This window comes from Oscarella lobularis, chromosome 7 (assembly GCF_947507565.1).
Source record: "Oscarella lobularis chromosome 7, ooOscLobu1.1, whole genome shotgun sequence".
Lineage (NCBI taxonomy): Eukaryota > Metazoa > Porifera > Homoscleromorpha > Homosclerophorida > Oscarellidae > Oscarella > Oscarella lobularis.
In genome coordinates, this window is record NC_089181.1 from 3214497 (window position 1) to 3236160 (window position 21664).

The 21664-nt window shown below is 46.4% G+C and overlaps 13 protein-coding genes across 14 annotated transcripts; 8 read left to right on the top strand and 5 right to left on the bottom strand.

Moving 5' to 3' along the window:
• The first annotated feature begins 20 nt into the window (after positions 1 to 20).
• Positions 21 to 2610, top strand: LOC136188840 (uncharacterized). 2 transcript variants are annotated; one of them, XM_065976632.1, is made up of 4 exons: positions 21 to 223; positions 271 to 525; positions 588 to 1808; positions 1863 to 2610. In XM_065976632.1, exons 2-4 carry the CDS (start codon positions 462 to 464, stop codon positions 2489 to 2491), a joined length of 1914 nt encoding a protein of 637 aa, XP_065832704.1. In that variant the 5' UTR covers positions 21 to 223; positions 271 to 461; the 3' UTR covers positions 2492 to 2610. The 2 variants fall into 2 exon arrangements, with proteins under 2 accessions (XP_065832704.1, XP_065832703.1); XM_065976631.1 differs by having other exon boundaries at positions 21 to 525.
• Positions 2571 to 3090, bottom strand: LOC136188841 (small nuclear ribonucleoprotein Sm D2-like). The gene is made up of 2 exons (XM_065976634.1): positions 3004 to 3090; positions 2571 to 2948 (listed from the first exon to the last, which is right to left on the bottom strand). Exons 1-2 carry the CDS (start codon positions 3009 to 3011, stop codon positions 2594 to 2596), a joined length of 363 nt encoding a protein of 120 aa, XP_065832706.1. The 5' UTR covers positions 3012 to 3090; the 3' UTR covers positions 2571 to 2593.
• An 8-nt stretch (positions 3091 to 3098) lies between these two features.
• On the top strand, positions 3099 to 3870 carry LOC136188842 (peptidyl-prolyl cis-trans isomerase FKBP2-like). The gene is made up of 6 exons (XM_065976635.1): positions 3099 to 3272; positions 3325 to 3415; positions 3479 to 3500; positions 3551 to 3597; positions 3645 to 3680; positions 3732 to 3870. Exons 1-6 carry the CDS (start codon positions 3114 to 3116, stop codon positions 3791 to 3793), a joined length of 417 nt encoding a protein of 138 aa, XP_065832707.1. The 5' UTR covers positions 3099 to 3113; the 3' UTR covers positions 3794 to 3870.
• Positions 3871 to 4620: 750 nt separating this feature from the next.
• Positions 4621 to 5520, top strand: LOC136188731 (uncharacterized). The gene is made up of 3 exons (XM_065976505.1): positions 4621 to 4818; positions 4868 to 5247; positions 5296 to 5520. Exons 1-3 carry the CDS (start codon positions 4624 to 4626, stop codon positions 5492 to 5494), a joined length of 774 nt encoding a protein of 257 aa, XP_065832577.1. The 5' UTR covers positions 4621 to 4623; the 3' UTR covers positions 5495 to 5520.
• Positions 5249 to 6577, bottom strand: LOC136188729 (glyoxylate/hydroxypyruvate reductase B-like). The gene is made up of 2 exons (XM_065976503.1): positions 5741 to 6577; positions 5249 to 5691 (listed from the first exon to the last, which is right to left on the bottom strand). Exons 1-2 carry the CDS (start codon positions 6501 to 6503, stop codon positions 5501 to 5503), a joined length of 954 nt encoding a protein of 317 aa, XP_065832575.1. The 5' UTR covers positions 6504 to 6577; the 3' UTR covers positions 5249 to 5500.
• On the top strand, positions 5913 to 11444 carry LOC136188728 (dynein regulatory complex subunit 7-like). Its single transcript, XM_065976502.1, has 20 exons — positions 5913 to 6530; positions 6589 to 6994; positions 7053 to 7661; positions 7711 to 7888; positions 7938 to 8063; positions 8110 to 8304; positions 8367 to 8525; positions 8574 to 8792; positions 8849 to 8965; positions 9014 to 9095; positions 9151 to 9279; positions 9336 to 9470; positions 9526 to 9580; positions 9629 to 9791; positions 9844 to 10065; positions 10117 to 10227; positions 10284 to 10592; positions 10643 to 10782; positions 10842 to 10922; positions 10993 to 11444. Exons 3-20 carry the CDS (start codon positions 7609 to 7611, stop codon positions 11126 to 11128), a joined length of 2610 nt encoding a protein of 869 aa, XP_065832574.1. The 5' UTR covers positions 5913 to 6530; positions 6589 to 6994; positions 7053 to 7608; the 3' UTR covers positions 11129 to 11444.
• LOC136188730 (glyoxylate/hydroxypyruvate reductase B-like) lies at positions 6489 to 7554 on the bottom strand. Its single transcript, XM_065976504.1, has 2 exons — positions 6796 to 7554; positions 6489 to 6743 (listed from the first exon to the last, which is right to left on the bottom strand). Exons 1-2 carry the CDS (start codon positions 7547 to 7549, stop codon positions 6553 to 6555), a joined length of 945 nt encoding a protein of 314 aa, XP_065832576.1. The 5' UTR covers positions 7550 to 7554; the 3' UTR covers positions 6489 to 6552.
• A 291-nt stretch (positions 11445 to 11735) lies between the features above and the next one.
• On the top strand, positions 11736 to 12853 carry LOC136189597 (rRNA-processing protein FCF1 homolog). The gene is made up of 8 exons (XM_065977604.1): positions 11736 to 11760; positions 11813 to 11880; positions 11936 to 12004; positions 12063 to 12211; positions 12262 to 12422; positions 12479 to 12573; positions 12625 to 12659; positions 12710 to 12853. Exons 1-8 carry the CDS (start codon positions 11758 to 11760, stop codon positions 12721 to 12723), a joined length of 594 nt encoding a protein of 197 aa, XP_065833676.1. The 5' UTR covers positions 11736 to 11757; the 3' UTR covers positions 12724 to 12853.
• On the top strand, positions 12826 to 16664 carry LOC136189592 (WD repeat-containing protein 27-like). Its single transcript, XM_065977600.1, has 23 exons — positions 12826 to 12966; positions 13017 to 13158; positions 13211 to 13335; positions 13384 to 13497; positions 13550 to 13601; positions 13649 to 14045; positions 14099 to 14205; positions 14257 to 14336; positions 14388 to 14477; positions 14529 to 14596; positions 14646 to 14728; positions 14783 to 14858; positions 14911 to 14994; positions 15042 to 15136; positions 15183 to 15272; positions 15321 to 15487; positions 15543 to 15685; positions 15743 to 15840; positions 15886 to 16007; positions 16062 to 16159; positions 16217 to 16319; positions 16371 to 16469; positions 16524 to 16664. Exons 1-23 carry the CDS (start codon positions 12826 to 12828, stop codon positions 16578 to 16580), a joined length of 2631 nt encoding a protein of 876 aa, XP_065833672.1. The 3' UTR covers positions 16581 to 16664.
• A 9-nt stretch (positions 16665 to 16673) lies between these two features.
• On the top strand, positions 16674 to 17797 carry LOC136189598 (KATNB1-like protein 1). Its single transcript, XM_065977607.1, has 9 exons — positions 16674 to 16753; positions 16815 to 16843; positions 16899 to 16982; positions 17037 to 17068; positions 17115 to 17165; positions 17217 to 17327; positions 17386 to 17484; positions 17538 to 17631; positions 17686 to 17797. The coding sequence occupies exons 1-9, from the start codon at positions 16741 to 16743 to the stop codon at positions 17713 to 17715; spliced, it is 543 nt and encodes a 180-aa protein (XP_065833679.1). The 5' UTR covers positions 16674 to 16740; the 3' UTR covers positions 17716 to 17797.
• LOC136189599 (mitochondrial import receptor subunit TOM22 homolog) lies at positions 17657 to 18340 on the bottom strand. The gene is made up of 3 exons (XM_065977608.1): positions 18228 to 18340; positions 17916 to 18155; positions 17657 to 17857 (listed from the first exon to the last, which is right to left on the bottom strand). The coding sequence occupies exons 1-3, from the start codon at positions 18270 to 18272 to the stop codon at positions 17789 to 17791; spliced, it is 354 nt and encodes a 117-aa protein (XP_065833680.1). The 5' UTR covers positions 18273 to 18340; the 3' UTR covers positions 17657 to 17788.
• Positions 18338 to 20078, top strand: LOC136189595 (serine/threonine-protein phosphatase PP1-beta catalytic subunit). Its single transcript, XM_065977602.1, has 8 exons — positions 18338 to 18487; positions 18543 to 18674; positions 18733 to 18963; positions 19031 to 19135; positions 19238 to 19309; positions 19372 to 19523; positions 19580 to 19714; positions 19775 to 20078. Exons 1-8 carry the CDS (start codon positions 18436 to 18438, stop codon positions 19880 to 19882), a joined length of 987 nt encoding a protein of 328 aa, XP_065833674.1. The 5' UTR covers positions 18338 to 18435; the 3' UTR covers positions 19883 to 20078.
• On the bottom strand, positions 19934 to 21664 carry LOC136189593 (proton-coupled folate transporter-like). Its single transcript, XM_065977601.1, has 4 exons — positions 20583 to 21664; positions 20440 to 20523; positions 20228 to 20390; positions 19934 to 20172 (listed from the first exon to the last, which is right to left on the bottom strand). The coding sequence occupies exons 1-4, from the start codon at positions 21655 to 21657 to the stop codon at positions 20070 to 20072; spliced, it is 1425 nt and encodes a 474-aa protein (XP_065833673.1). The 5' UTR covers positions 21658 to 21664; the 3' UTR covers positions 19934 to 20069.

The window sequence follows — 21664 nt, forward strand, 5'->3', positions numbered from 1 at the left end:
TTAGTCGTTGAAACCGTCTCGCCTGCGCCCTCGCATGCGAAACAGTCTCTCGCCGGTCTCTCCCTGTGTCTCTCCTACATCTATGTCATTAATTATAGGAGGCATTCATTCCTGACATTGTTCTGCCGTGCGTAGGCGCCGCCGATCTGGCACCGGCCGGGTCTCCCTGCAAACTGTACGGTGACTCGGAAGAGTCGGTCCGCGGTCGGTTTTTCAAATACTAGTAGGTGTACCGGCTTCGATTATTCGCACTTCATTCACCATATGCAGATGAAGATGCCCCCGGGTGGGCGCTTGCATGAATTTCATATGTGGGAGACTTGGCTGTTGATTCGCATAAAGAGACGACTTCAAAGAATCGCTCTTTATATGGGAATGTTTTGCGCACGTATCTTCTGCATAAATAGAGGAGCAAATAGAGGCGACTTATCATTTGTCACTCAGTTGTCTCTATACTCACCATGAATTCAGTTCAAGCTACTGCAACCGCTGGTACCTCAGCTGAACGGCAACGCCCTATTGAAGGCAGGCGGACATCGTGTCTCTCCGTTTACCTACCTGTTTACATGGTGCCATTGTTTTTCTAGATTCTTTGCCTCCATCTACTGATAGCGACGAAAGAGAAATTGTCTCAGTACAAATACGTTACAATGAGAATTTATATCAGTGTATTCCCTTTGACGGTGGCTTTGCTACTGTTCATCAAAAAAAGGTGATGGTGATTAAAGCCAAAGCAGAAGAACCATTGCCAGTTGAATTCAACCCTTTCTTTGAGCTTCATGATACCGTTACGATTACAGAAGGTGTAACCAAGGCCATTAAAGAAGGGCAAAAGTTCCTTGATGATGCTGAATTTGTTGAGATGATGTGCGTAAATCCTAAATCACACGGAGCCATGATTGTTGTCGAGTTTTCCATTCGAAAGACTCGATACGGTGTTGTTGTGAAGAACGAAAGCGGCGACGGCTGGGACGTTATTTACCGACGGCGAATACCATGGAAAGCTCCCGTGAAGAAGTCATATTTAGAATTTACTAAAAATGCTACAAAAGTTACCATGTGGAAGCCTGCAACAGAAAAAGTACAAAAACTCTCAGACGGGTTTATGCTTCTCCCAAGTTCAGATGTTGCCGAGCGTGCTGAGGCAGCGTATGCTCAGAGCACTGTAACAAGCAGTGATATTGGCAGTGAAGGAAAATGCTATCCGGAGCAATTTCTTCTTCAAATATCTATAATTGCACTTGACTGGCGTCGAATGGAAACCGAAGTCTTGTATAAAAATGTTCTGGTGAGGATATACCAGCCTAGCAAACTCCATCCCGGTGACATCGTCTTTGCTGGAAGACCGTTGGTCGGTGGGGCAGGCACTTACTATCATGCTGGAGTCGTTTATTCCAAGTCAGATGACGGAGAAGTATTCATTGGTCACTTTGGCCCTGACAAGGACCCTAGAAAGAAATATAAAACCTGTATCGGCTGTCCTAAACTGACAACGTTTGATGAATTTATGCGTCAGAGTAACGGCAAGACGGCTAAAGGCATATATAGAGTTGAATACTTGAGAGACGGGTCAACTCACGACGTGGAACGAATTCGGGAACGAATTGAAAAATCCGTGAGGGGAGAACTACTTCCAACCGTGAAAAATGCTGAGCCAACCGAAGAGGAAATCACCAAAGAACTTCGAGACATTATCAGAATAGTCAAGTTGCCTGATAAGACGCGCAAAGTACCTTGCTATCACCTAAAGAATTGGAATTGCGAGGATTGGGCCTTCTGGATTGTTCGAGGCGAAGAATCAAGTGAAGGTGCCGATCTAAATGTATGTCTAAGTGCAAGAAAAAAAACTGGTTTTATTTTAGAAAAGGCTCTGTCTGACGAAAGTGCTGAGAGTGAGAAAAAAGAGCTGTGTGATGCAGGAAAGAAGACAGGTAACCAGGACGAGAAAGCTTCTTCTGCTCAAGGCACTCAAGGCACCAACATCGCAGCCAACGTAGGACAGGTTATTGATAAGTCTATTCCCGTTGCAAGCGCTGCTTGGGGCGTGGCAGAAGATTTCGCTCCCGCAGCAGCAAAAGTATTAGGACGAAATATTGCGAGAGGTTGTGGGAAGACGTTTCTTGCTTTGGGTTCTTCTGCAGGAAGAGCTATGTTTGGGGGAGCTGCGGTTGCAGTCAGTGCAACCGTTGAGGGGGTTGCTTACGGGGTAAACCGTTTCACAATAGCTAAAAACGCAGAAAAAGGCAAGATAACAGAAGCAGAAAAGAAGCTTCTCATCGACGTGCAAAACCAGGATGCCAAGTACGCAGCAGCTCAAGTTGGAGTAACTAGTGCCTGCATAGGGATAGCATTTATCCCAGTAGTTGGCCTTCCTATGGCTGGAATTTACGGTTTTGCTACTGCAGTGACCGGCCAAAGAATAAGAAACGCAAAAAAGAGAAATGCTATCAAAGATGCAATTTGGAAAAGCACCATTGAAGACAATGATTGACTCCGTACTTATCAGTTGTTTGTTTACCTAGTTTACCTAGCTCAAATCAGTATGCACATGTGCGCACGAATAGTTCAAATAAAAGTCACGATATCCCGTAATTTATTTACCCGACGCGGCAGCAGGATTTCGCAGCACTAGTATGACCGAATCTCCTCTCAAAAACAGTTTCGATATGTAACGGTCCTTATTCACAGGCTTCGCCTTCTTTTTTCCTTTCCCAGTCTTCGGCGTCTCCGTCCACATTTCCCTCACGTTCTCCAGAACCATGTTGCAATGACGATCGAACGCTTTGACGCGAGCAAGCAGTTTTCGGTTATTCCGGCAGTTGATCAGCACCTGCGTGTTCGCCTTCACCGATTGCGTGAGCAGAGAGAGCGGTCCCGTGTTGAACTCCTCTTTTTCGCGCAGAGACATTTCTTCCTCCGTCATCTCCCTTCTCGGCTTGTGCATTAGCCTGCGAACCCAAACGTCAAGCTACGCCTCTTCGAAAAGGTGTCAGAAAGACTTACGACGACATTGTGCTTTCCAATCCTTTCTAGAAACAGCGATTGAGGTGGATTCCTTTCCGACCGTTTGGAAGTATTTCGATATCAATCGCGACGTAGCGCACGGTGGCATCATGAACACACGTAAGGCCCTGGCCGTTATAGCACTCTTCCTGGCTTGCAGCTTGGACGTTTGCGTCTCGGACTCCAAACTTCGAATCGGAGTAAAGAAGAGACCGGAGAAATGCGACATGAAAGCGAAAAAAGGCGACACATTGAGCATGCACTACACCGTGAGACAACCCTCTCATTTCTCGCCGTACCACATCAGTAATAGACTCCTAGGGAACGCTAGAAGATGGGACAGAGTTCGATAGCAGCATCCCGCGTGGCGAACCGTTCGTTTTCACTCTGGGAGCCGGCCAAGTCATCAAAGGTAAGAACAGGAAGCGGAAGGGCAAGAGGAGGGATGACACGTAAGGGAACCTTGTTTATTTAGGATGGGATCAAGGCTTGATTGGGTAAATCGCCCAGAGGAAACGCTGGGCTGTGCATATATCTTTTTTCCTAGCATGTGCGAAGGAGAGAAAAGACGTTTGGTTATTCCATCAGAACTAGGCGAGAAACAAGTCAGAAAATTGAAATTTTCTTAATTTTTTTCTTAGGTTATGGTGACAGAGGGGCACCTCCCAAAATACCAGGTAAAGAGCTTAGGTTTAATTATCTTCTCTTCAAGATTTTTCTTCTTGCAGGTGGTGCGACTTTGATCTTTGAAGTGGAGCTTCTGCGCATCGAAAGAAAGCAGGATCTCTGACTAAGTCATACCTGAAACTTTTTGTCTGTTGTTGCCAGAGGAACTGGATGTGGCATAAAAAAATGAGTAAGTCTCAATTAGTACACGTGCACATAGAATACGCAACCCCAGCTAGAAGTCCACAAGTTTATTTGATGCTCGTAATACTGTAGTACGAAGAGTAGGAGGTCAGCATATCACAAGTCCTTCATATGGGAGTCGGCTGAAATGAGGCCAAACGATTAGTCAGATGCATCTCATCGACGTAGCTAGATCAGAAAAATGTCAACTCTCTATCAGAGCAACTGCATATAGCCCCTTACTTCGTCATTGCACTGTTTATATGTGGAAAACGCTTTTTCCTTCGCGTGCTCCAGCTCGGCCCCATCGACCAACCGGCTCCCCAGCGCGGCGGCACGTTCGCGCTCACCCACCCCTTCGACGGCAACATCTGTCGCAGAGTCGACCAATGCTCGTCGCGCGTCGCCTGCGACGAGCCCACTCCGCCGCGCGGCTCCTCGCAGGCGCGCGACAGCGTGCGAAGGGGCGGCTCGCCAATGGGAACCCAATGGGCCGGTGGAACGAGCGCGTCTTCGCTTTTCGTGATTTTGAAACGGGGAACGGGCGCCGTGCTTCTCGCGTCGTTCGGATTGTGACGTTGCAGCACCCAAACGGTTTCCGCGTTGCTCGCGCACAGATAGCGGCTGAAACCGGCGTACGTGTTCCTTTGTTGCCACTTACCGGTGTCAGCCATTCTACGGTCACCTCAGCAACGGTGGGGGGCAAGTGTACGTGCACGCGCGCGAGTTCATTCACGAGGTCCGGGGGCTTTGGCACCACGTTCTCAGCGGATGTCGACGTGTCGGCTTCCTCTAGTCGGTCTTCTGGCTGTTTTAGTGGCGCTATGCGGCGCTCAGATGCTCGAGAAGCGCGTTTACTCGCCAATTAAGGAAGACCTGCCGTACATTGCTTGCGAGAGCTGCCAGAAAGCCGTCAAAAGCGTCCATCGCAAAATAAACGAGCTAAGAAAAGAAAGTAAAGCTAAGGTACGACTGCAACGAAAACAATCGGCTTATCCAACCAATTGTCTATCAGTTATCCGAGGACAGCATACTGGAAATAGTCGAGAAAGTGTGCAATCCCCTTATCGAACACGGCGACTGGATACGTCGATTCGACGTATCCCTATCGAAGGGAAAAGTGAAACTCGTCGACATGGGCGCTCCATCGAAATGCCGACGCGAATGCCGAACGATTGCGCGCGCGTGCGACGACGTCGTCGCCGACGCCGACACCGATTTGGCCGAGATGCTCTATCGCGATAAAATGAGCTTGGCTCAGATGACGAATCGCGTCTGCTTGGAGCCGTGCAAGAGAAAACTCGGTCAAGTCGACAGACGGGACGTCGATGAGTATTTTGAGGAAATGGACGAGAAGGAAGCGGAACGGGAACGACTTATGGAAAAAATGGCAGCGTAAGAAATTTAGAAATTTATTAATTTATGTATTGGAATTTCTAGTAGGGGAATGCCTGGATTGCCGGAGATGTATGGGCCGGATGATCTTGCCGGTTTCAAGGACGCAAAAGAGACAAAGACAAAGGAAACAAAGAGAAGAAAAGCGTCGACGTGGTGGCAGTGGCTTAAAGATGGATTTAACGATGCCACTTCATGGGTTATAAGTCTGTTCTATACGTCATCCAATTCAAATGACGAATTGTAACAAATTTCAAATGACTCTGTTTGGAAGTTCTTTGCCTTGCAGAGCAGCATCAACATTCTGAAGAAACACTTCAAACATCAGTTTTCTCGTCGTTGCAGTGGAACTAGCAATGTGCGGAGTAATCAGCACATTGTCCATAGTCAATAAAGGATGGTCGCAAGGCAGAGGTTCGGGATCAGTGACGTCAAGAGCAGCACCTAAAAAGATAAATAGTTTCAGTTTCCCTAATTATTTCTTGTAGTTTGCCTGCAATTTTCTTCTCCTTCAGAGCTCGTACAAGCGCTTCCTGATCGACGACAGATCCCCTCGAAACATTAATGAACATCGCTGTCTCCTTCATGGCACAGAACTGATCCCAGCCAAACATTTTCGAAGTCTCTTTCCCGCCAGGCACGGTCACAACAACAAAATCGACGTTGCCAAGCAACTCGTTAAGGCTCTCGCAATACGTCGCCCGTACGGAAATCTCTTCGTCCAATGGCCGTCGTTTCCGATTATAATACATCACCTTCATGTTGAATCCTTGCGTTGCGCGTTTCGCCACTTCCGTTCCAATTCGCCCCATCCCCACGATTCCAATCGCCGATTCGCTCACCTCCTTTCCGAGCCAATCGAAGTCGATTTTCGTGAACATGGGATTGTGGGAACGCGCGTGGCCCTGCACCACGTTGCGCGCGGCGGCGAGAATCAAGGCGAAGGCGAAATCGGCGACCGACACTTCGGCGCCGGACAAGTTGCTCACTTGAACGCCGCGAGCTTTCGCCGCCTCCAAATCGATGTTATTGACGCCGACGCCGTGATTGACGATGGCTCTCACGTTGGGCAAATCGTCGATGAGCTCGTTGAGTTTCTCCTTGCTCGGTTTGTTGTAATAGACGACTATGGCGAGAATTTCGTCGCGTCGTCGCTTGAGATTTTCGACGTCGTGTTCGAAGACGACGTCGTAGTTTTCGTCGAGGCGACGCTGGAGGCTTTCGGGGAATTTTATGTCGCCTTGTAAGACGGCCATGCCAACACGTGGTCTTGCACGTGTTAGGTAAAGAATACAAAATTAATTATCAAACGAGTCTGTTTGGTAGTTCCTTGTTTTGCAGAGCGGCATCTACATTCTCCATGCACACGTCAAACATTTTTCTTCTGGTCCTCGTCGTAGCACTTCCCAGGTGAGGAGTGATCAGAACATTTTCCATCCTCAAAAGAGGATGATCAGGAGGCAAAGGCTCGGGATCCGTCACATCGAGAGCAGCACCTACGAGACAACGTATCAATCACGCAAATCAAGAATCGACGCGCTCCCTTGCCTGCAATTCTCTTCTCATTCAAAGCCCTAACAAGAGCATCCTGATCGACAACCGTCCCTCGCGAAACATTGACAAAATAAGCCGTCTCCTTCATAGCACAAAACTGCTCCCATTTAAACAATTTTCTAGTCGCCTCTCCACCAGGAACCATCACCACAACAAAATCAACCTGACCCAGCAATGCATTGAGCTCTTCACAGTACGTAGCCTTCACTGTCGCCTCTTCTTCAACTGATCGTCGCTTTCTGTTATGATAGAAAATCTTCATGTTGAAGGCTCTCGCTCGTTGCGCTATTTCCATCCCAATCCGTCCCATGCCCACGATTCCGATAGCGGAACCGCTCACTTCCGTTCCGTGCCAATTCGGTTGCAGGCGAGTGTAGGTCGGATCGTGCGAGCGCGCGTTACCCGTCACGACGTGGCGCGCCGCGGCGAGAAGCAAGGCGAAGGCCATTTCGGCGACCGCCGCGTTGAGGCAATCCGGCGTGTTGCTCACTTTGATTCCGCGAGCTTTTGCCGCCTCCAGATCGATGTGGTTCACTCCGACGCCGTGATTGACGATCGCTTTCAAGTTGGGAAGTTCGTCCATCAGTTTTGTGAGCTGCTCGCCCCCCGGCGTGCCGTAGATTAGAATTACTTCAATATCAGCGCGCCGCTTATCGATTTTCTCCCCATCGTGGAAGTATACGACGTCGTACGATTCTAAGCGGCGCTCGCATTCGGGGAAGAACAACTTGCCCTGCAGAATGGCCATATGTTTGTCCGGGGTGTGGTAAGCATCCGGGCTGTTTCGGTTGTAGCTTAGAAACGGCGATGGAAGTCAATCTCGTCGAAGAACTCAAGAAAATCAAGCTTCAGCAGCCCAAGTGAGATCGATTTCGGTTGCAGATGTCTTTCTTTAGTATCTCATCATAGCAAATTGGTCAATATCGGTCCGAAAGCGACGCGATCGTTTCCGGAGACGTATCGAAGAAATTCGAAGAAGGAAAAGATCGTCCTTTCGTACGCGGAGAACTTTCGACGCCAATTCGTGCAGATATTCGGCGATCGCAAGCCTCTACTTCTCACGCCAAAGAACGAATGTCAAATCGACGTGAGAAAAAAATTGCCCAAAAAAGAGACTTTTCTAATTTTAGTTTTAGAAATTCATTTCTTCGTACATAAGACCGACTCAACTTCGATTCAATGAACTGTACGACTATGACGGCGCTGCCGAATTCGTGGCGGATTACGTCACATACGAACTATTAAAAAATCCAACAGATTTGGTAAATAAAAAATTTAAAAATTTTTTTGTTTTAATTTTTCCCTTAGCCTCAAGCCATGAGATCTCCCACCACGGTTTTGCACGAACAGAAGGGCAATTGCCTTGAAATGAGCACTCTCCTTTGCTCTCTTCTCATTGGAAACGGATACGACGCCTATTGCGTGTCCGGCTACGCATTGAGAGAGGTGTGCAATATGGACGAAAAGAGGGACGTCTGCCCATTCCTTCAGGAACAACAAAAGGTATATATAGAGAACATAAGAAGAATGACTCATATATACGTGTCTGTTCTTTTTTTGTTTAGGAAGAGACCGTTTCCGTCGAGCAGAAAGTTCGTAAGTACGCCGTCAAGCCGCCAAAAGACATGAAAAGCAAATTCATTAAAATGATGGATTCCCGGCAGCAGACGGCGAAAGAAGAAGCAATTCGGAAGAAGAAAGAAGACGAAGAAGCGAGAATAGAGGCGAGAGTCATATAACAAGAATCATCCCTCTATAATTCCCACGTATAGGAGCTTGAAAAACCGGGACCGGATAAGCTTTTTGGTCTGCGCGTTCACTGCTGGGTCTTGGTTCTTCACGGTCAACGAGAAGTACCGGAATCATTCTTTATTGAACCGTCGACGGGACGCGTTCGTTCTCTCGCGTTTGACGGCTATTTGGGCGTCGAGAGCATTTGGAATCATAAGAATTATTGGGTTAATATGCAGGACTGCGCTGATGGAGTCCAGGTACAGAAGAACAAGAGACTTATACATGTACAAATGACGTTTTGATTTTTTTCTAGTCTTTGGTTTATGATTTGGGTGACGCTGCCAAATGGGAATACATCTTTCCGACTGTCGAAAAACCAACGCTGAGACTGCCCGTGGACGATATGGAGGCTTCCTTTGCTATTGACGATGTAGGAAGACTTGCTGATATTCTAAAAGAAACGCGAGGTTTTCTTTAGGAAGAAGAGAATGCTGACTACGATAAAGATATTCTAGACATGCCTCCTTCTTGGGTTGAACCCTTGCAGTTGACAATAAGAGGTACTAATATTCTATTGTGGAGAGATGGAGGTATTTAGTTCTCTTTGACGGCCAGACGTCCAGTCTCGTTGTCCCAATGGAAAAAAGACGATTTTGTATAAGCGAGCGAAACTGGAGAAATTCGCTGATTATCTAAATCCAGACGGATTGGTCTGTCGGCTCACAATCGCAACCGATTCAGCGAGTGAGTCGAGACTCAAATATTGTTGACAATCAATTTCCTTTTTATTTTTTTCTTAGTGAAAAATGTCGTGGAAGTGCGCGAATGGTTCAAACACCGTAAAGATCACTTGGAGACGAGAGTGAGTAACAAACAGACGAAGCAAATTGTCGAGAAATTTGCGCCGGGACGATCAGACGGAAAGCATCTCAAAGGCAACGCGAAAAAATTCATTTATTGTACATAGATATCGTCGTCTTTGTTCCTTAGAGCACACCTATTTCGAAGACAATTCAGGAACTCGCACCATGCTCTTTTATGATCAGTAAGAAGCTCTATTGTTCTATCTCCAAGTCTCTTATTTCTTCCCAAGTGCTCGTGTTGATGGGCTCATTCGACGAGAAGAAACTGCCGTCAATATGACGGAGCACTACGCAAATCGAGCCGATTTTCTCTATTTTTTTTCTGTCGACTTTGCTGCGTTGCCGCTGAAGAGATTTCGTCTCGCCGGCGAAGAGCCCGAACGTCCGATATTGGTACAGCACACACAACCCTCCTCTCCCCCCAAAAAGATTTCGTCTCCTTTAGAAAATGACTGAACGATATCATCGAAATTCGCTGAAATTGGCGTCGGAAGACGTCGCCGAACGCGTTTTCAACGACGTCGAGGAACGCTTTCAGTTGACGTATCACTTGGACAAGGAACACATAACCGCTTGCACGCGAGATATAGCGAAACCGCCCGTTCATTGCACAGCGAAAGAGGGAACAGTCATTCGTCTCACATCCGACATGATCACCTCATTCAAGGCAAATAAAAATATAAAGAATTTTTATTTTGCAATGGTAACTGTTGCACAGGTGGACCAAAGCGCTCCCAAGGACAAGGACCTCGATATGTATCTATTGTTGACTGATTTATTAAAAGCTGAGGAGGATAGGCAAGCGTACGTGAGAGCTACAGAACAAGAGGTTAGAAAAAAATCACCCCATGCATGAAACGCATTTTTCTCTCTCTCTCTCTCTAGGTGCGTCTCATTCTAAAGACGCGGCGTTCCGAGGAGGAGGCTTTGGAGCGATTGACTCTATCTGTTTATGATACGACGCGAAATGATACGGCGAAGCGTAGGCGCGAGGACGTGGAGCGGAAGCAGCGCGAAGAGGAGGAGGCTCGCAAGGAGATGCAGTTGGACTATTTGGCGCCCTTTCTCGCTCAGCTTGGGAATCCGGAGCGATTGACGCGCGATGACGCGAAGAAAGTGCGCGACACGTGTCTCAAGGATTTGAAGGAGCGTCTCGTTGCCATGGCGAATTTGATACAGAGCCGATTCGAAAAAGTATCAGAGAAAATAAAAAATCAATTTTTTAATTAATTCTTTGTTGCCAGGAAACGCAGGAATTGCAGCGGAAACAGAGCTGGTTTCAGCAGAATCAAACGACGCTGAGTAAGGAAGAAGAGGAGGACTACGTTTCCTATTGCAGCGAAGCGATGTTTCGCATTCAAATCCTCGAACAACGACTAGACAGGTAAGCTCAATAGATCGCAATGCATATTAGAGGAAAGGGGGATTTATTTATTTATTTAGTCACAAGAGAACGGCCCCCGAAAAATACATGAATATGGAAAAGAAACTTCGCGAGGATCCTCGTTTGTCCGAGTTGGCAGCGTAAGTTGTATGCAAAATTAATTTATTCGGTAACGAACTGAAGTAGCGTCACGCTCTGCTAACAATGTAGGACCTCTTATACTTATAAAGGCTCTTCCTTACGTAGTCGGGGCTTTAGTTGGTGTGATGAGTCTTTGCATGGCGGTTTCGTTCGTTCTTTTGATTTTTTCGACTTTGCACGGGTGTCTGTCGCAAGCCGTCGATGAGCCCGTCACCCTGTGCGCTTCGTCGGGCTCGCCCAATTGCGGGCCTTGCGCGTGCGGCTTTCAACAGTGCAAGCAGCGAGAACGATGCTGCTCTCCGACCCTGCCGTCTAAGTGCGTCGAGCGCGATCGTCCCTTTAGACAATGCTGTCCTCTTCAGTGCCTAAATGGAGGCACAAAAGTCGCCTTGGTACTTGGTTACTAACAACATATACGTCTGTGCGTGCACGGTTCTTATTTTTAGCGTGATAGGCGCGATGTGAGTAAGAATGTTTGCGAAGTTCCGCAACCTCGGTGTCTTTGCTCCCTTGGATTTACTGGGCCGTGCTGCGAAAGTTAGCCAAGAAAAAGAGACAATCTGTTGATTTTTATTGAATATGGTATGTAGTCAAGCTTCGCAAGTGTCCTCCTAATACGAGGAAGGATCTGATTGATCCGATTTGTCGATATGAATGCACGGAAAACATGGACTGCGTTGCAGGAGGAAAGCAATTGTGTTGTTTCTATGGTTGCTCTACCGTTTGCATTTAACTGTTGTTGAAATACACTGGCGCAAATAAAAAATAAATAATTCACCGTTTTTATCGCGCGCTCCCGCTTCACTTGATATCAAACAGCCGTAAACCAACAACATGGTAAAATTTCTCGTCTTCTGGACGGTTCGCGATTCACTTTTCTATTCCAAAGGGCAAAGCGAAGAAGACGCGAAAGTTTGCTCAAGTGAAACGAATGATCTCCGCAAAGGATGCCCGCGTGTGAGCGCAAAAACGATGTTCTCTCCTTCGAATCGCTTCATTTTCGCCTCCACAGCAAAAAGAAAGACAAGGAAAAGAAGCAGGAAGTTGCTAAGAAGGACAAAGAAGGCCAAATTCGCCACGCGTACGTCAATTGGCCGATCGTAAAGGGAAAAAAAAAAGCGGAGTACGTTTTTCTTTAGTCCTCAGACATCCTCAGCTCTCTTCTTTCAATACAACACTCAGCTCGGACCGCCCTTTCACATTCTCATCGATACGAATTTCATCAATTTTTCTATACAGAACAAACTGGACGTGATGCAATCGATGATGGATTGCCTCTACGCTAAATGTTTGATTTGAAATCGCTTTTGACGTAAGAAATTCGAGGCTATGTTCTAGGTATTCCTTATATCACCGATTGCGTTATGGCCGAGTTGGAGAAACTTGGGCCCAAATTTCGCGTGGCTTTGAGAATTGCAAAGGATCCTCGATTTCAACGATTGCCTTGCATGCATAAGGGAACGTACGCTGATGACTGTCTTGTGAATAGAGTCACTGAGGTAAGTAATGTATTTTGTGTTATGGATGTAGCTATTTTAATCTTGGGGCTTTATAGCACAAGTGTTATATTGTGGCTACGTGTGATCGCGATTTGAAGAGACGGATACGGAAAATTCCTGGGGTTCCTATTATGTATATTACGCAGCACAGGTTAGTCTATACGTCACGTGTTGTCTTTTGACGTGATTCAGTTGTATATAGGTACAGCATAGAAAGAATGCCAGACGCCTATGGAGGTAAGTGAAGACTGGCTACACTTGAATTTTCGTATTAACGTTTTGTCTAGCTCCTCGCATTTAAATATGTCAGCGAATTTAGGACTACAGTAACTCAAAAAATGAAGAAGATTTACAATTTTAATTTCTTTATTGATGGATACGGGTGTCGCGACACGTGATAAAAATGGAAGGCGTAGTTCGTTTGACTGTCAGCCATGGCCAGCCTTCGTCGCGGCTTCCTTGTGGCTGCAATGATCTCTACATGGCCTGTTCTGTAGGGAAAATAGACGTGGGCGTGTGGAGGATAGAGAATTCGTCTAGTCCAGTAAGCTTGTCAACCGAAGCCTTGCTCACCCGAAAACGCCAGTCTTTTAGCCTCTACTACTAATCGGCCATCAATCTCCAATCTTATCGCTATCGTTCGGTCGGGCAAGCGAATCCACAACGCTCTGCTCGGCGTCAGAACGCTACGTTTTCCTCTGGAACATCGACGAATGCAAAACGCGACTCGACGACGGTAAGCCACGAGATCCGTTACAAGACAAAAGAGCATCTATGCTGTTCACAAGGCGAACAACCCAGAGCTCGAATTCTCTACTCAGAGCAAGGCCCCGTTCAATATCTTTCATTGAATTGCGCCGACACTCGCGTTGCTTGTTGCATGGAAAAAGAAGTTCACGTGCTTTCAGCAACGGTAAATAAATCGAGCGTTTTGTTTGCTTGGGAAAATGTACTCTTTTAGGGCCAAGGAGCTGAAGCGATTTTGGAAGGTCATTCTGGCCTTGTCACAGCGGCCGAGTTTCTTTCAGATAAGCCGGATTGGATTGTGTCTGTTTCAGAAGATAGAACCTTTAAAGTAAGTAAACACAATGTCTCGTTTTACTTCATTACTTTGTGTTTTTTTCTAGATCTGGGATGTTGTTCAAGGATCTCTTGTGTATCAATCTGCTATTGTATCAGGTACGATTTGCTCAAATTCTATAAATTTGATTTTATTGTCTTTCTAGCTTTTGCTTTTCTTTCTGTGTGCGTTCATCCTCTGGAGGCTCAGTTCTCTATTGGATCTTCGGACGGGAAGGTTCGCGTTTACAGTGCTACCATGGAGACGGGATTCCGCTGTCTTCAAGAAATCAACGTGAAGAAGATGATGCCAGTAAAGGAAAGGATTTCATTAGAAGAAGAAGACGCAGAAGTGAAGCCCAAAGTAATCAGCAGTCATCCTGCGTGGAAAAGAAGAACAGAGACAAGGAAAAGCGAAGAGGAGGAGACGATGGAGGACGAGACAGAAATCGAGATGACTGTACTGGGATTAAGTTATTGTGGCACTTCAGCTGACACAGAGACAAGTACTCATCCTCTCATTGGACAGCTCAGTCGTCCCCAAGATCGTGACACAGAACTCAAGTATGTGTCTCAATTTTATTGACGTAATTGGTTTCTTTTAATTCTCTCTTTAGGGCTGCTTTGGGTTCGAAGAGTTCCTTTCTTGTTGTAGGCGTGTCTACTGGGTTGCTTGTGCTCGACACTCAGAGTTGGTCTACTCTTGGATTCGTCGATTTTCAAGGTTTGATTTTTAGGAGATGTATAAGCCATCGCGGTCATATTCTACTTGCAGAACCGCTAGCTGGTCCCCACGGCGATTATCTGGTGAATTTGGCCGAATCTGTTGTACTAAGACAGACGTCGACGTGGGAAGTAAAGAACGATGCACTTGTGCGCTTAGGTAATGATGTCTTGTCTTCTCAGATTTGGTGCGCTGTCTCAAGTCTTTTCGAGAGAACTTGCTACGCATTGTCTCTGACAAAAGTTGAGGCATTGCAGCAGAGTAGTCATCCCGTACGAAAATGATACATGCAGTACTTTTTGTTCACTCTTTGTTTCTTGCAGACTCCTTTATCTAGCGAAAAAGGCGAGCAAACGTTTGACATAGGAAGGCAGTTGTCCGTACTTTCCAGGTACGTAAAATTGGCTTGGAGTTTTTTTACGCGAGCCCTTCACTTACAGTGAGCCTCTTGCAAAAGATTCTCCCTTGAGATCTGAACTAGTAATGAAGCAGAAAGCAGCTCCTTCTACAAAGAAGAAAACCGGTGCCTACTATCAGTTTTTCTTTTCATGTTCTAAAGACGATCTGTTATAATTAGGAATTGGAACAAATGACCGGCCACTGACCTTCAAGTCATCAGTGAAATCGTCTGGTTATGGATCAGTGGCTCCCCCGTACTATTAGACCTATGAAATTCTTTATAGCTGATATCTTTTTCTATTGTAGAACAAAACTGTTTGTGCCACGAACTGACCTGAAACAGAAAAAGCCTTCCGCTGGAAAAGCGTCAGCAAAATCCGTCAATAGAAGGTATTGACTGCTATTTAGAAATGAGAATTTTGGAAGTTGAAGTACAGTGAGTATCCTGTGTCTGGTGGACCTCCAGTTCATCTAAAAAAAGCTGCTTCTTTATTTGGAAAGCCTGTTGCGTTAGGGAAAGTATCTTTTTCTGGTAGGATTCGTAAAGTTGAATCTCTTCGCTACATATTGCTATTTAGATGACGGGAGCCGCGTCGCTTGCGCTTCTGCAAATAATTCCGTGATTTGCGTCAACTCGTCTTTAGCGGGAAAAGGAAGCACGTTTCGAGGTCTTTTTTTTCTAATTCAGCATGCTTACTCTATTTGGGCTTCTTCAGGACACGATGGCTCAATTACGAGCATTCATTGGAGCCACAAAAGCGATTGGTTGCTAACTGGATCGACGGATCGAACGGCGAGGCTGTGGTCAATTAGTCAACTCGATAAACCTATTCTAACGTTGGACAGTTTGAACAGCAATTTTAAAGGAGACCAGCCAACAAAGGTGCGTTAGCTCATCTCGAAGAGTTTCGCCATGTAATTCCCCCGGCCTTTTTTAGTCTGGCGAAACTAGACATGGTTTCAAAGAGATAAAGGAGAGTCGGTTTTATTACGTAGACAAATTTCTACTGGTGGCCAGTGGCGACTCTCTCTACATGTACAAATACTTTATCGACTCTCAAAAAGTCGACGATATCAAAAGGTAGCGTCGTTGCTCTGTTGCAACTATCCAATGCTAGTCTTCCTTCTTTTCCCCAAGATATCAAACAAATAATAAGTACAAACTTGTCAAGTCGTTTTCTGCCCAAAAAGCTCAAAATATAACAACGTTTTCATCAGTCAATAGCTTCCATTCCTGTAAGGAGTCAATTGCTTCTTTCAGCAAAGCGAATTCCTGTTTAGGTCTTGTTCTGACGGCCGGTTCCGATAAAACAGTGGAAATCTTTGACATGAACGCGGGTCGTAGCGCTCGTTTGATGCCAGACGTCCACACTCGACCAGTGCACTGCATATCTCAAAATGAGGTACTCTAGGAAGAGAGGTCGTTCGCTTCGGAGCCGGAGCGTGACTGTGTACAGGGTTCTTCGTTTGTAAGTCATCCTCCTGGTGCATACGATCTATTTCTCACCGCTGCTGCAGCGGATGGGATAAAATTATGGGATTTGAGAGAAGATCGGTTAGATCATTTGAGCTCGAAATTTCAACCTACTCTCTTGGTGGTATTTGTGTGCAGATGCGTGAGACGCTATAGTGGACACGCCAATCGTTTTCATTCCGTCGGAATGTCGTTTAGTCCGTGTGGGCGTTTTATTGCCTGTGGCTCAGAAGATAAATCGGTAAGAGGGCATACGCGGTGAAGTGTCAGTCGCCATATCAATGTCTCGTAGGCATACTTGTATGATATTCGTGCAAATACGTTTTTGAACAAGTTGACAGGTCACTGCGATGTGGTGGCAGACGTTGCATTTCATCCTCAAGTTCCACAGGTAAAATTATTAGCCTTCAAGGGTCATCATGCTACTGTGGGATTTTTTGCCTAGTTGGTGACCAGCTGCCTCGATGGACAGTTGAGGCTGTTTTCAGATGTACAAAAATGATTTCGTTTTTTTGAGAGAACTCTACTGTACATTTCCCGCGCGTGGGCGCAATTTGAACTTCGAAAGCGCGCGCGCGCGCGAGACCAGTGTCACGCCCTCGCGGAACCCCAAACGGCGATCTCTCTGTTCTGACTAAGCAGGCGGCTAGAAGAGACCGGAAATGTCGTCAAAAGGTTTTCGGTGCTTTCTTAGAACCTCTTACATGCAGAAAGCGGCGTGTTTGATTTCTTTTAGGAAAGGCGGCCTTCGCTACGCCAGACGAGGTAGGAAACAGACGTAGAAAGAGCGGTTGTACATTGCTTAGACTACACTGGTCAGATTTCGAAAGGGCACGAAAACATGCTGAGTGTTTTGGAGGAAAGAAAGATGAGACTAATGGCGTCGAAATCTCTGTGGGACAAGGCAAGTCTCAGCACGTTCCTCTCGCTCTAAAATAACCTCTTCCGTCGCTTACAGGACGTCAATAGCACAATTGATCACATATTAAGGTATAAATACGAGTCAAATTTATTTATTTATTTATTTTCGTCTCAGATTGAATGATGATTCGTTGACCGTTGATCTTCTTCCTAAGCTTACTGAGTGGTAATCGAAGTGTTTTGGTGTAAATTTCTTTTTGAAAAACGCGGTTCTCAGTGTACGAGATGGGGAAAAAGTGCCGTCTTCATCTCCAGCTCTCACAATGGGTGCCTGCTTAGAACTGCTCTCTTTGCTACAGCGAATGCTAAACGAATCGAAATATGAAGAGTAAGGCGCGAAAAACGACAGCAAAAGAAAGAGTTGTGCAATGTTTTTTTGTTTGTAGCTATATTGTCATTGTATTGGATTTCCTTCTGACTGTTACAAATCGATGGTGGAAGACGTTGACGGAAATGTCGAATCCAGAAGATTTACGTCACAGCAAGTGAGATCAATGACGAGTCATATTTTAAGAAAAGATTTCTCTTTTTTTTTCAGAAGTACACCAGGTATGTACGTGCGTCTCATAGAAATGAGTGACAGAGTCGAATCCTTGGCAAAAAGACGGTCAAGAGCAGGAGAAAAAGCGAGGGTAAGGAAGGCACGAGTGAGAGCACACAAATGATTTATTACCACTACACTCCAGGTTTTTTCAACGCTACTCAAACAACTGTAGAATCCGTGGCACATGCTTATTTTTATTAGCCAAAATCGCACGTTTTTAAACTGACTAATAATAATAACGATTATTATCTAAATCCAGGAGGCGCCAGAGACGAGCCGGAAGTCGATCCAGCAGCACCAGGACCAAGCAAAAGCTACACAACAAAAACAAGTAAATTAATAGATAAAAATAAATATTAAACATTCGCTTGCCTGTCTTTGCTGCATTTGCTGTTGCTCTTGAATTTGGACTCGTTCGGACTCAAACATAATTGGCAGAAAGAGAAGAGTCGCTGAGCTGACAGCAATCCACATGGCATTGCGAGAGAAGCTGTAGCCCCACGAAAGGCCCGTCGACGTCAATTTGGCGACGTAAGCGGTCCCGTCGCGCAGCTTCTCGGGAAACATCTCCGTTAGACCCCATAGACGCTCGCCGAGCGTCTCGTCCGGCTCCTGCAAGGCGAAGTAGGCTTGTTTTAGGGCCACCGTCGCGACGATCTTTCTCTATTGCGTTTCTGCACTTACGTCGTCGTATGACTCGCTGGAATCGGGCAATTCTTTGACCGACATTTCGGGAATCGTGCGAATTTGTAAGACTTTAATACGGGGTTCCTTCTAGCGTGCCATGGCTCAATTAAATTTAGATTCGTTAGTGCCCACCCCGTGGTGACGTCAGGATCAGAGCAACGGCTCATCGTGTCGACTTCTACGCGCATTTATTCACCGAAGAACGATGGCCGAAGGTTCTCTCAACATCGATAGCATCATTTCTCGCCTTCTCGAAGGTATTCCGCTGGGAAAACGACCGATTTCGCGACGAAATCGCGTCGCTCTTTCTAGTGCGTGGCTGCCGGCCGGGAAAGACGGTCAATCTTACCGAACAAGAGGTCCGCGGCTTGTGCGTCAAGTCGCGCGAACTCTTTCTCGCTCAACCGATACTCCTCGAACTCGAAGCACCGTTAAAAATATGCGGTAAGGACGAGACGCGAGTTCGCGCGTCGCCATTTTGGATCGAATATATCGAATAAAGGGGACATCCACGGCCAGTACACGGATCTACTGCGACTGTTCGAGTACGGCGGCTTTCCGCCCGAAGCGAACTATCTCTTTCTCGGCGATTACGTCGATCGGGGCAAGCAATCGCTCGAAACAATCTGTCTTCTCCTCGCCTATAAGATCAAGTATCCCGAGAATTTCTTCCTGTTGCGCGGCAACCACGAGTGCGCGAGCATCAATCGCATATACGGTTTCTACGACGAATGTGAGTCGCGACGAAAGGAATCGATGAATGAAAATGACCGATGACTGAATGTGTGTCTCTCTCTCAGGCAAGCGCCGGTACAACATCAAGCTGTGGAAAACGTTTACGGATTGTTTCAACTGTTTGCCGATCGCCGCGATTATCGACGAAAAGATATTCTGCTGTCACGGAGGTAAGAAAGAGAAGGGAAAGACAGGGCGGGCGGGAGGGGCGTGGCAGGGCGGGAGAGGCGTGTCTCCTACGCAAACCCACATCTATTTGTAATTCCTCAAAGGTCTTTCTCCCGATCTTCACTCGATGGAACAAATACGAAGAGTCATGCGACCTACGGACGTTCCCGATACAGGTTTTCCCCTCCGCGTGGGCGTTGGTCTTTGTTTAAAAATCCGACGTGGGCGTGTCGTCTAGGATTGCTTTGTGACTTACTGTGGTCCGATCCTGATAAGGACGTAAATGGATGGGGCGAGAACGATCGCGGCGTTTCTTTCACTTTCGGCTCGGATATTGTTTCCAAGTTTCTCGGTCGACACGACCTTGATCTAATATGTCGAGCGCATCAAGTAAAATCACTGTTTTTTTGTAGCTATTTTTTCCTGCATTTGATTGGCTTCTTTAGGTTGTAGAAGATGGGTACGAATTTTTTGCCAAGCGGCAATTGGTTACGCTATTCTCCGCGCCGAATTATTGCGGGGAATTTGACAATGCCGGTGGCATGATGAGTGTGGATGAGACGCTAATGTGCTCATTTCAGGTAAAAAATATATATATCTCCTCGTTTTGTGACCTAGTAGAGTGCATATTCTTTTTATAGATTCTGAAGCCGTCGGAAAAGAAAACGAAGTATCAATACGGCGGTTTGAATTCGGGTCGGCCTGTGACGCCGCCGAGAGGCCAGCAGAACAAAGGGAAAAAGAAGTGACGCGACTCTGTCAGGTGCTTTGATGGTTTTAAATTAGCTGTAGCTCGAAAAAAATGGGTGGTTGGGGGGATTGTATGTACTGTATCTGCTGAAAGCGTTTGTCTAACTGAACTGCCTCCCCTTCTCTCTCGCTCTCTGTCGTTCGTACGTACCTATACGTCAGCTCAATTTTGGTGAATTAAAATATTTAGTAAGATTTCGTTTGGGCTTTATAAAACTGTTCTTCTTCTTGCGAATTAATTAGTTTCCTTTTTAAACTATTGGCAGTATTCCAACAATGTTGTAAAACGCTACAAGATACTTGCTTTAAGATTGATATAGGGAAATAGTGGGAGTGGCACTTACACTGTAAATAGTAAAGACACAAGCACGACTCCTGACATGAAGAAAAAGCAGAAGCCGTGCGGATTAAGCAGGGACCTCGTAGCCGGGTACAAATTATTATAGATGACTGTGGCAAGTAGTCCACAGGCCGCCTCCACGCACGCAACTCCCGAAAACAGAGCTCCTAGGGGAGAGTAAAGATACCAAAGCCCCTGATGCATATTTTAGTTTACCTTGATTATCTTTCCCGACCATTTGAGACATTAGAGATCGTAGACAAGGTACTACGAGTCCTCTTAGCATAGTCACTATGGGAACTGCGGGAAATACGGTAACAGGTTATTTGATGACGTAGATGCGAGACTTGTCACTTTACCTAGGTACATCATCATCCACGTGTGACTAGAGAAGCCTAAGACAATGAGCCCGCTTGCTCCGGATATCAAGCCAGCGTAGATGATCGGGAAATCTTCCACGTGAAAATGACGCTTCGCGACGGGCAATATTACTAGTGCTGCCACGCCGTACATTGCCAGTTTGAAGGCGAAGAAGTATCCCAACGTATCCGATGCCCAGCACAGCGGAAAATCGTACGCAAACAGAACGATGACGTCAATCATTCCGGCAAAATTAATCGATAGAAGAGCGAAGATCGTCACGCCAAGGATAAGTGGATAGAAGAGTCGGCTTCGATCTTTATCCCAAAAGAGACGAGCAGATGTGATGAGACTGTCGCAAGAACAGAAAAGACTTCTACATAATGACGTCGTTTCTCGCTCCGTTCGAGTTTCCGGCAAATAGAGGATCGTGTAGAGAACGATGAATATTCCGGCGGCGACTATGCACCAGAAAGCCGGAGCGTAATTGCCGGATTTGATCCATAGACCGCCGATTAGATTTCCCATGCAGCCACCTAAATATGTCATTGATTCGAGAATTCCGATTCGCAAAGTGCGATTTTCGTGAGTCGTTATATCTGCCATGTAGGCGAACGTTGCCATGAGAAACGTCGCGTAACCGCCGAGAAAACTCGAGCCGATTTGCCCAATGAGCAAATACGAAACCGGTAAATTTCTGTACCAGACGATCAGTACGACAGCGGCATTCAAAGCGATACCAACAGCCGGGAGACAGAGAACGAGACGACGACCCGTCTTATCCGACCACGCGCCGAACGCCAATGCAGCGACGATAGCGGGAATGCTGTTCGCTAGGTTGATGTAGAGAAGCCAGCGTGATGTTTCGTCTTCCACTGCTTTCTGAACGAGTGACGTCGAATTGATGCAGCTACTGTGTACCGAAGTGTTCGCGTGGTTGTCGCTGCTGCAGTTCTTCTCTTCGTATACTTTGCTGTAGACGAGTTGCTGTATCAGAGGCGTGCTCATGAACTTGGCGAATTGGTAGACGAACAGGATCGTCTCGACGGTGACAATCCGACGAAGAGAAGGCATAGCTCTG